At 38.5% G+C, this 11,661-nt stretch overlaps 2 protein-coding genes across 2 annotated transcripts in view; both read right to left on the reverse strand.

The window, feature by feature from the left end:
- cyp27c1 (cytochrome P450, family 27, subfamily C, polypeptide 1) overlaps positions 1-5,929 on the reverse strand; it is a 12,715-nt gene extending 6,786 nt beyond the window's left edge. Inside the window, exons 1-5 of the mRNA XM_032501432.1 lie at positions 5,532-5,929; positions 3,621-3,811; positions 2,407-2,606; positions 1,953-2,162; positions 1-85 (exon numbers count right to left, since the gene is read on the reverse strand). The exon at positions 1-85 is cut by the window's left edge and continues 79 nt beyond it. Coding sequence (XP_032357323.1) covers positions 1-85; positions 1,953-2,162; positions 2,407-2,606; positions 3,621-3,811; positions 5,532-5,822 — 977 coding nt within the window. The 5' untranslated portion in view covers positions 5,823-5,929. The remainder of the gene's footprint in view (positions 86-1,952; positions 2,163-2,406; positions 2,607-3,620; positions 3,812-5,531) is intronic.
- A 4,786-nt stretch (positions 5,930-10,715) lies between these two features.
- LOC116671237 (cytochrome P450 27C1-like) overlaps positions 10,716-11,661 on the reverse strand; it is a 41,267-nt gene continuing 40,321 nt past the window's right edge. The window contains 2 exon segments of the mRNA XM_032502371.1: positions 10,716-10,778; positions 11,065-11,232. Coding sequence (XP_032358262.1) covers positions 10,731-10,778; positions 11,065-11,232 — 216 coding nt within the window. The 3' untranslated portion in view covers positions 10,716-10,730.

The following is an 11,661-nucleotide window of genomic DNA, read 5'->3' on the forward strand; positions in this document are numbered from 1 at the left end:
TGTGTGAGCAGTCCCCCCTTCACCTCCTCTCCCCGCTCCAGCTGGGCCTTAATCTCTGTGAGCCTCTTATCAACGTGAATACTGCCTGGGATCAGACAGAGAAGGTGGGATGAATAGAAAGGTGGAAAGGGTAAAGGAGGTTAGTGAAGGAAGTGGAAAAAGGAATAGGTTGTGTAACAGAGGGACCCCATACTCACACAATCCTACAGCACATCTTAGACATTTATATGCAATCAATGTTCCTCTGTATTGACATCAGACTATTCAGAATTTTTTTTTTTTCAAATGCTTAATCAGAACTTAGCTGTACTGTTTTCTATTTTTTAAAAACCCGCAGAGAAAGCATTATCAAATATGTTTACACATCAGAACCTATATATATATATATAACTAGAGAATGCAATTTATGAAGAAAAATAAAGCATTGAATATTTTCAAAGAGTTTATATGGGATTTAAAAGTTGGAGAAAACTCTTACTGGATGAAAGATGTGTAACATTTTAAGGTTTAAATGGAGTTGAAACACAGTTGAAAATGCAAGAAAACGTAGCTGAAGCAGTATGAATAGTTGAGAATGTGGGAAAAGGATGAAGGATAGTGTAAGCAATGAAAGAAGTTCCGATGTGAGTTCAGAGCAAGGACTTAAATAAGATCAAGTGTTAGTCAAGGTTTTTTTATTTGTCTTGTTGGGCTAAGGTCCAAGCCCTGACAAGAGTTAAAGTGAAAGCACTTTATTTTGGAAAAACTAGGTTCATCCATAGTTTCCTGTGTCAATGACATTGACATGACACAATAACAATAGTCCCTTGATGAGATGCCTTTACTTTCTGGGACTTTTATGCTTAAAACCAGATCCATCTCTAGAATCCTATTAACAAAAACTGACCACCGGGGCTTTTATTTAGAAAAGCCAGACTTAACTGAATTTCCTGTTATGATGCTATTATTTTAAAAATCGGAAATTACACTGTGTGTGTATGTGTATGTGTGTGTTTGTGCGTTAGGCGTGTGTGCGTGTTTGTGACAAAACTAGTACTGTCTACTTGTGTCTAAAAATGGTTGTTCTGTTCTCAGTTAACATTAGTTTCTATTGTTTGCCAAATCTGTAAGACTGTTTGCTTCCATAGTAACATGCCTGCAAACGACACACATCTTCCTTCATTTGGACATGAATGTCCGGATTGTGAAAATTGTACGATAGAGAGCAATACATGTATTTCTTTCAGAAGTTGTAAAGCTTATCTCTAGCCTGGTTGACACAAGACCCTTCTCAGTTGTAAGGAACTGTTTGGTATTTATGGAATGGACCACCGGAGGAAAATAGAGGAGGGTCATGTCTTTTTATTCTTTGTTGATGGGAGGGTCATCCAACTTGTTTTAGTCTAGGGTGGAGGGTCATTTAACTTTTGTATTCATGAAAACAGCAAAATTCACAAATTCAAACAGCTTGTTTGGTGAATACTTTTCCATGTAGCTCCATGTCGGCCCCCCATAGCAGGTGTCCCTCCCTGTTTAGTCAGCCAGACATTTTGAGCTGTGGCTTTGTAGAGACCATGCTATTTCCCAAACTGAATAAATCCCACCCATACATAAAAACACAAAGCTGCTTTTCTAGTTCCATCGTTTTGTAACTAAGACATCTGCTGAAAAAATAATTGTATTCATTAGCAGGATTGTATTACTATTTCGTTTAAAAACATCGAAAACACCAACGTATGAAAACATAGACGACCAGATGGAGCATTTATTTTGAAAAGCCAAAGCTCACGGACAGCAAGCAGCCAAGATGGCAAGAGACGGGATCTCCAGGGTGCAGCCATACCCAACTCAAATATCCATCCTTTTGGTTTTTAAAAGAATTGTAGTTACTCCAGGCAGGTAGTTCACTGGAACATAAAAGCATACTAAAAAGTTTTTATGTGCACTCTGTGGTAAAGAATTACATCACTTACTGAATTTGAAGAGGCCATCCCAGGAGAAACAGAACTCCTCCCATGGTTTGGGGATGACCGGTCGGAGCCACTTGGGGATCGCCCCGGCATACATGGTTGTCTTGAAGGAGCTGAACATGAGGTGCAGGGCACCGATGTAGTCTTGGGTTTCCTGGGGAATCTCATTTTCCAAACAGCCAAGTCGGGACTCATACAAAATGACCGCCACACCTGGAGACAAGGCAAAGTCAAGGAAGAGGTAGACAGCAGTTCAATTATCCAGTTGGAAAGCAGAAATTATTCCTTTCCATCACTTGCTCCTAAATGTAAGTATAACTGGAATGTAACAGGTCAATCACAATGTGGTCAATCTAATTTTGAGAAGATATAATGACATGGTTTGCTGTTTTCTTCTCTGCTATCGCCTCATCTTGCGTACCTGATGGCATTGAATTGTGACTCTGTCTTTACAAACCTTCCATGGCATATTTGAAGAAGAGGTCATTCACATTGAGAACAGTTGCTCCGTCAGACTCCTGGGTGCGCAGAATAGAAACTCTCTTGATGAGGTCATCTACCACTTGGTTCACATCATCAGAGAAGACTGCTACATCACGGGGACGCATGACAAGCTGCCTGAGCACGCTCCGCATCTTTAGCCAATCTTCTCCCTCACTGGAAAACAGGACATAAGAAACAAGGTACATTTTTATGAAAGATATTCAAATACTTATAGGGAAAATGGGTACACTTTACCTGAAGGTATACACATAAGAGTGACATAACACATTCATGAATGTGTCATAAACATTATAAAGAAGTCATAAATGTTTATGACATAACGCTTCCGGGTTCCTGTGTCATGACTGTGGCATAACAGTGTCATGTCACCCTAATGTAGATTTCTTCAAGTTAAGTGTTACCGAGAAAATTGCCTTATTATTATCCTGTAAGTCCTGCATTGCCAGACCTATCTCCACAGCGCTGAGGAGGAAGGGTTGGGCTAGTCCCCACAACTTTACTGGATAGGAGAAAACTGTGCTCTGGTTTATTGGCATCTCTTTAAACCAATCACAATCACCTTTGGTGGCTTCTCTTCATCTTAGTGTCTGACACAGGTATGGGGCTTCTGCAAAATAGCCTCAGGAAGGAACTTGTTTTGGGGGAATGTGTACGTTGGGAGGCCACGTCTGGAATTGAAAGGGCTGTCAAGTGTGTGATGAGAATCTTACTCAAAAAAAGTAAATATAATCAGATTTTTGGTTCTAGCTTGTAGGATGTTTCCTTAATTGAATGGAGTTCAGAATTCCAACACAAAGAAAGCGACAGCTGAGGGACATCTGGCCGAAAATGAGAGACATCAGGCAATGGATCAATCCCATTGTCGATATAAAGTCTATATCTACATAGTCTATATTATAGACTGTTATCCTGTCGACCCACAAAGTCATTCATTTCAGGAAGTCTATGTCCAGACTCAGATTATCAAAGTTTGAAGGGAAACTCACGCTGAGATGAGGCCAGTGGAAAATAAGCTAAGCTTAAAAATGTAGCCCAGACACTAAGTTTTTTTGCTGTCCCTATCAACACATTTAGAAACTACGGTGATTATCCTGTCAATCCCCAAAGTCATTCAGTTTATAGGGATCTTTCTAGAGACAAAATCTCAAAGTTTGAAGGGAGACTCACGCTGAGATGAGGCCAGTGGAACGGCCTCTCATGTCTCTGTACTCCTTCCAGGACTCCATGTTGGCTCTCTGAGGGGCCACACCCTCGGCCCTCAGCACCTCAGCCACCAGGTCACGGTCTGCCACTGAGACCACCAGCTGGGGCCCAAAACGGGATTTGAATATTTTGCCATACTTCTTCCTGTGCGCCATCTATTAAGCAGTAGTGACACAAATAAATTAGTAGTCACGTGTATTTCTCTTGAAAACAATTAAGATAAAAGTAGAACTACACAGACTGACATTTTCTTTTCTTTATCAAATCAAAATGTAATGCATTGTAGTTGTCAAAAGTCCCTGAGCAGAGGCCACATGACCACACTTGAGGCAGGGAGGATAAAGTGGGTTTGGAAAGGAATCGCCCGCTCAGGTGTAATTGGCTTAAGAGGCTGTGGCTGCATCTCATACCCTCACACAAACAGTGCAGGGTAATAATCTCTCTGTTTAACAAAACTACCTTATTTCTTAATTTACTATACTTTACAATGTAGCCTTTAACCAATAAAAAAGGATATACTTGGATTACAATAAAATTAATAATTTACCATACATCAAAACATGGTATTTTAACAACAATTTACATTTATGTTATTTAGCTGATACTTTTATCCAACACGTCAAATAAATTGTATGACCCTTTTTATATGGCATTTTAATGTTCCACATTAAACCATGATAAGGTATTGACTTATCCTCACTATATTATAAATGAAATGTACATTTAGTTTTTTTATGCTGCGTACAAAGTTATGAAATATGAGTTAGTAAATGTAAAAACAAATTATACATTTTTCAACAAAGAGGGCTTAGAGTGTGATTTTGTGCTTTTCCACATCATTCTTCTATTAATTATTTCTTAGCCTATAAATACTGACTAATCTTAATAAGACACTGTTCCCACTTTAGTTCCAGTAGGTGCAAAGGAGCATTGTTACTGGTTAATAAGTGCATAATAAAGAGTTAATAAGCCTTCATAAGAAAATAACATAAACCTCCTATGATCTGATTAATATTATTAAACAGCTTATTAACATTGATGTCTATAAACTGTTAACAAGTTTCTAATAATTGCTCAAAAATATTTTACAAGCCGATAATACAAGCGGTTTATACTATTTTTAAAACTCATTAAGTCTTATTAATGTTAATAAACATTTTATTGATTTGCATGAGATGTCTATAAACATTAAGAATTTTCTTATAAGTTATGCTGCTTATTACAAGCACCTTAAAATAAAGTGTTACAGACAACTCTGAAATGACACTAACTTTGAAAAGTGGTGTTTTTTATCAGTTATATATTGTAACAAAAACAGTTTTTTTAGTAGCCAATGATATAAATTGATTGTAAAACAATAAGAAAAACATGCTTATCACAGGACTAGAGTAAAATGTGTGTTTTATGAAAGCTGTGTGCTCAGTGATGTGATAGACTCAAGTAACAGCAGACGTAGAACTGAAATGTGTAGAAAAGAAATACAACACATAAATAATACAAAAAGGTACAAAGTACACATCCACCTGCATTTGCAGAAAGTTAAGGTTAAAGTACAAAGTACATCTCCACTACATTTGCAATATATAATCACTAAGACAGGCTATATGAAATCACTAAGACAGGCTATATGAAATTACCAGAATGTGTAGAAAAGAAATATCATGTTTAGCATAAATGATTTTGAGTTGTTAATAAAACAAACTGAAAGAAGAAATCTGGGAAAGATACATTGCTGTTTCTTGATTGTTTTTGTTTCACCTGCTTAAGACAGGTCATATATCTGCCATCGAGGTAACAATTCCTGGGAACCGTAACACATTGGTGGCAAATTTGGATTAAGTATCAAGAAAGGTATAGCCTACACAGACACCATACCTGAATTTCATGAATTCTGCTGAACCCGTCTCTCCAGAAGAACTCAATTAAGTTGGATAGGGCACTGGGTCCTGGCATCTCCTTTAGGGACTTGATTCTGGTTTTCTTGCCGACATCCACCGGTGTAATCAATCTTTCAGGCATGGCCTTTTCTCCATCCGCAGAAATCCCAACTTCATTTCTTGCTGTTGACTTGTGCAAAGCGCGTAAAACGACGAACATGTGCTTATTTAGCCGATAGCCTTGCATATTCTTCCAGCATGCTGTACCAAAATTATTCAGGATTGCCATTATATTTATACTTTTCTGTGTTTCCGTGCTCGCAAACAATCTATTTGATCAAGTCAAAGTCTAAAACCAGCAGATTTCTGCAAATGCAATGATCCTGTCACGTGTCTGTAAATAACCAGCTATATAGGCTACTCTATGGTGCACACCAGGCCAGAACTGGTGCAAAGACTGTTGACAAGCCAAAAACGGTTGTATCAAGGTAAGCTTTTTCTGAAGTTGAACTGAGGGCCAAAGGTGGAGGAATGGACCCAAGTCAACTATCCTGCTAAAAATCAACACACTCACACACAGGACAGGGTGAGTCAAATGTTGCAGCTGACATGTAATAAAGTTACTTCTGCTATTAATAGGTAGAAGCCAAGGTTAAAGTACAAAGTACACATCCACCTGCTACGTTTGCAGAAAGTTAAGATAAAAGTTCAAAGTACACCTCTGCTACATTTGCAATGTATGACACTGAGACAAGCTACTGTATATGAATTTACCAGAATTGACATTACCCGTAGCAGGGCATCCAATTACTTTTATAGTTGATTCTGTAGCTACATCATCTGTGATGCAGAAAAATGCACTGCCCAAACCACCTAAAACTACTGGAAGAACCAAAATATAAGATCAGGGGGTATTCCTATTGTCGAACCATAAACTCCTCCCCTCTCTTGTGTAGTAGATGATCTGCGAGTTTGTTATTGTGTTAAAATCACACCCACATGGCTAGAGAGTGCCACAGTTATCACTCACTCCACTAATGGTTCTATACAGCCCAGATTCAGTGCTGTGTGTTGAGTGGTCTCTGGTTCCAGCTGGTGTTGCCTCACTAACATCACACATCACAGAGGTTGCACACACAGTATTATAACAGAATGTTTTATGCTCCATACAAACTGCACTGCAGTATATGTCAGATGGCACAGAAAAGATTTGAGTAAGTATGGGGTTAACAAGTAACAGGTTGAGAAACGATTGCTGCTGTTTCTCTGTATCTCTCTCCCAAGCACAGTCACAACTTTCAGATGGCACTTCACCACGTGTTGCTGGCAAAACCTGCCAGCTGAAAATGGAAATATTTCGGTACGTTGTAAAATTACAGATCGGAGAATTTGTGAAAACACACCTGAATTTTACAACTGCAGTGTGTTAGATTTGGGATAAATGGACTACAAAGGGACCTCGGCACACACATGCAGGCACACACTCTCAGAAACACGTCCACACACACACACACAAACACACACACGCACAAAATCCACTTCAACACCCACTGATAAGATTCAAAACACACACAACTCTCCACAGTAGACTCTCTAGTACATGTTGCAAGTCCATGAAGGCAGCTAGTGTAATAACTTAAAATTCCAGGAACTGCTGGACAGCAAAATGCTTTAGTTTGTGTGCAAGATTTTCATGATGCAGCACAGGCACTTTCCAGTTATGTCTAGTAGATAGTTTAAAGACGTTATTTATTTTTATTGTCTCCATAATAGATCATTCTCTTCCCAATGGTGGGACGTTGAGGTCAGTTGTTAATTACCTGCTGGTAATTACAGATGCGTTTTAAGCATGCTGACATTGTTCGTGCGGCTTTGGAGATCTGCCTTGCAACTAATGTACTGCAAAGATTACTGCTATCTCCAGAAAATTACACAACTCTGTCTAAATACTGAATCAGCAATTTAAGCTCCTCAGCTTAACCTCTAATTTGGTTCTCAGTCATGAAGCAATTGTAGGTACCACGTTTTTGCAGGGGCGTATCTAGAAAAATATTCATTGGTAGCCAGAGGGTGGCAGTATATTTTGAGGGGTGGGACCCCGTGGCAGAAGTATACACTGTATGTTGATTTGATCGCAGTCATATCAATCAATATTTACTTGGAAAGCCCCCAAATTAAGACATTTTAGCTCAAACCTTTAGGCTACATTATTTTGCCTCATGACAAAAGCCTTAAATAGAACCACACTAAATAATATCTGAATTCTCCTCTTACAACAAAAGACTGTTTTTACCATGTTAAATCAGCAGGGGTATCAAATCCATCCAACCACTGCTGCAATAAGTAGGTATTTGTCTGAGTTAATGAGTTATTTATGTCAGCTGTCAATCATTAGTCCAACTTGCAACAGTCAGTTTATTTATAGATTTTATTAACTTACATCCAGTATACATTTATTACAACAATTGAAAAGGTTTTTAGGGGTCAGTATCCCCACCAAAAAATGCATTTGCATAACAGTTCATCATTTTATTTATTTTAGGCTTGTGGGCGGAGCATGACGTTGGCATTCCTACAAGAGCTAAATTCATGGATTACCAGGTTGTTCAACATAACACCTCACAAACTTAATTAGATCCAAAGCTTCAGTGTGTTTTAATTTAATATTGAGTATAGTATCTCTGTCATAATAGACCGCAAAACATTTTTATGATCCTAAGAGTTGAAAAACTACTCATTAAAAACATCCTTGTATGGGTCCAAAAAATTAGCAAACTCCATCAGAGTGGTAAGATATTACATGTGCTTCTTTTTTCTGTCTGGTAGTCTCCTCATCTGATGTAGACTAATTTGTGTCAATATCAATATTAATCAATATTTTAATCATATTAGGTATTAGCCAATAAAAGAACAGCCTCCTCTCTCAAAAAAGCAGTACTTGACAGATTTAGTGCCTGAACAACCTGCATTATGTTACAATTTCTCTAATCTATATATATATGTATAATGTGAGGTCATATGTGGCGTTGTCGTGTTGTCGTGTGTGTGTGTGTGTGTGTGTTGTGTGGTGTGTGTGTGGTGTGGTGTGTGTGTGTTTTTGTGTGTGTATGTGTTGTAGCGGAATGGCAAGGCTTTTTTTTTTTTTACTACTTAGCCAGTCAGACCCCACAACGAATACAGGATCATTTGAGGGCGGGAGGACACCATAGACTGTATAAAACATATGGCACATACTCGCTAGCTGTCCAACAGTTTTATCATTATTATACAATGAATTAAACAGTGCATACATTAATTTAACAATTAGCAAATATCATTGAGTTTTTCATATTGCATGCTTGCACTTGCCTTGTAATTTCCCTTTGTGGGACTTCTTCAAAAAAAAACTGTAATGAATTAGTTTAAAGTGAATTGAATTCAGCAGACAGCAGAATCTGCAGATATGTTCTTGCTTTTTTGTGGACTTCATCATTAAACATCACAGACTTGTTTTGGAGCTGTCCTCATGCTGTTGTTTTTTTGGAAAGGTTTTTGACCAGTATAATTTATCTGTTATAACACGTCTCTTCAGTTGTAATTACTGTACAACGATTACAAGAGTTTTTTATGCTGTCTGCATTTCAGAACAAAAACAGTTCTATATGATGAATCAGTTTTCAAAAGTTCACATTTACAAAAGTAAATTCTGTTTTTTTTTCTGAATGAAATGCAGCAATGCATACAAACTATTCATCACTGAGAGTGCAAGGAAACTATTTTTTTTTAAGATTATTATTTTTCTGCTGCACAATCGTATTTTTGAGGGGCTAGGGATACTCGGAAATACACAAAAACTAGACCTAGGCAAGAATTTGTTCTGCAGTGATTGGACCACCACTTAACTTAACTTTACATAGTCCGATCTGCCTTAAATTTAACATGTTGGATAAAAGTGCTCCTTACTAACGAACAGGAAAAGGTGAGACACATTTCTTGCCTGAGTAAAACCTCGGTCTCAGCTTGGTATCTACAATCTAGCAGTAAAAGGTAGTGTATTTAAAAAAACTAAATAAAAAAAACTAAGAAAGAATCAGCATTTTAAAAACAAAGTAGAGTAGACCTTATGGAGAGGAGTCTGAGTCTAGTTTTCCCTGCAGAAGGACACCAACGCCAGAGTGGATGGGGGCAGCCAGGCAGAGCAGGCGTGGGTTTTGGCCTGACATCAGTAGTAAGCGGAGAAACGCCAATGTGGAACTTTTGAATGAGCTGCACAAGGGCAAAAAGAACAACCATACACAAATCAGATTTTATGAGATCATTGTCTATGAATGCATTTATCAGTGTGTTTATCTAGAAGTCCGAAGATCCTAGTAGCACACAGCAGGGAGCTGGTATGCTTCCTTGGCCATTGAGGTTGGCAGATTCAAAAATATTCAGGGATTGTGTGACCTAATTCATTTGGAAGAATTTGGAAATATAATTTCTTTCTTTTTAAAGGTTTCGACCATACCCTTAAATTGATTTTTTTAAATTTATTGTTTAAGTTTGTAAACATTGTCTCTGAAGCCTGATAGACGGCAATATTGACTATTTAATGTAAATGTACAGTATTTACTTTGAGTGATCCAGTATTATATTGTAAATGTCAGCAAGAAGGTATGAAGATCTGATTGGGAAAGTTGTTCTGGATATGGCTTATATGAATTTATGGTGTCTTTTAAGCCCATTCTGTCCTGGCAAAGTTGTATGCATGACACAATTATAAAAACTTTATTAATTTACATAAGTAGATATATTGTGTACAGCTAATTCATTAATTCCCTACCTCTGTGAGAGTAGATGCATCCCAACTGGCTATTCTCTGCCGTGCAGCTCCTGATGCCGTAGCCAAGGGAATCGAGCCAAAGTTGTCGACACGATCTGGGAATCTTTCCGTATCCAGCGATGGGTCTGAAGTCGAAGCATCAGGAAAGTTCTCTCTCCACAAGATTTGAGTAGTGACAAAAGGGCCAACTGAATCTAAGTAAGAAAAACAAAAAAATGTAATGAAAGCAGCTTGTGTATGAGAACGCTGGATATATTAAACTGGTCCCACTGTAATGTTTTGTCTGACCTTTCATGGTCATGCCTTTTCTAACACATGACACACAGACGAGCACTCACATCATTATGTCTCTATCAGTCTTACCCCTTTGGGATAGAAGTATCCGCCCCACCATCAAGTCACTTGGGTAGATCGTCCGTTGCCTGGGAGAACTGGAAAAAAACCTGCTCCCAGACAGGGGTGCACAAAGACTGTTACTCAACAGTAAAATGTACTCATTTTCTTACAAAGTGTAAGTCTAACTGGATAAGTGAAGGCACCCCACAGAGAAAGATAATGGACAAAGATACTCATGTAAAAAAAGTCATGCCCTACCTTTTAAAGGTTATTAAACTATTGCTTGCAGTGGTTTAAGACATTGCAAGTGAGAGCGAACAAAAAGAAACAGGAGACATTAACAGCTAGTTAAGAAAAAGCTCAGGGAGTATAAATATACATGCAGTCTGTACCTGAGTGTCTCTTTGACCAGCCCTCTGATGAGAGGCAGACGAGGGACATCGTCTGCTGTGGCAACTGTGCCAGGTCCCAGGGTCCTTGTCACTTCCGCAAAGATTTGCTCCTGTATATGAGGGTGCCGCGCTAACAAGTAGGTGGCCCATGAAAGAGTAAAGGATGTCTGGGGGAATTGAAAAGGTAGTGTATTAGTATCGTTCATTTGCTCTTAAAAAAAGCCTTTGTGGAGATGTTGCATTTCTTTCTTTATGTTTTAACAGGTTTGACTGCAATGTATGCAAATATAAGAGTTTCCATGACGTTGCGTAATTGGTGGGAAACAATGAGGGGCTTCAATTCCACGTGCTGAGGTGAGTGAGAACAAGTTTGACTGTGGGATACAGTCGATTACTCACCCGATTCACTCCTCTGAGCTGACAATGGCACAGTTACACAGCAACAGCACGGATGTAGCGCCAGAAACCTATCCCTTGAACACTGACTCAAACACACTCATGGACGCCAACACACACATACAGTGGGGCTCAAAAGTTTGGGAACCCCAGGTAAAAATGTGTATTTATTTGCATAAAGAAGCCAAGAAAATATGGAA

Source organism: Etheostoma spectabile, chromosome 1 (genome assembly GCF_008692095.1).
Source record: "Etheostoma spectabile isolate EspeVRDwgs_2016 chromosome 1, UIUC_Espe_1.0, whole genome shotgun sequence".
In the NCBI taxonomy this organism is placed as follows: Eukaryota; Metazoa; Chordata; class Actinopteri; order Perciformes; family Percidae; genus Etheostoma; species Etheostoma spectabile.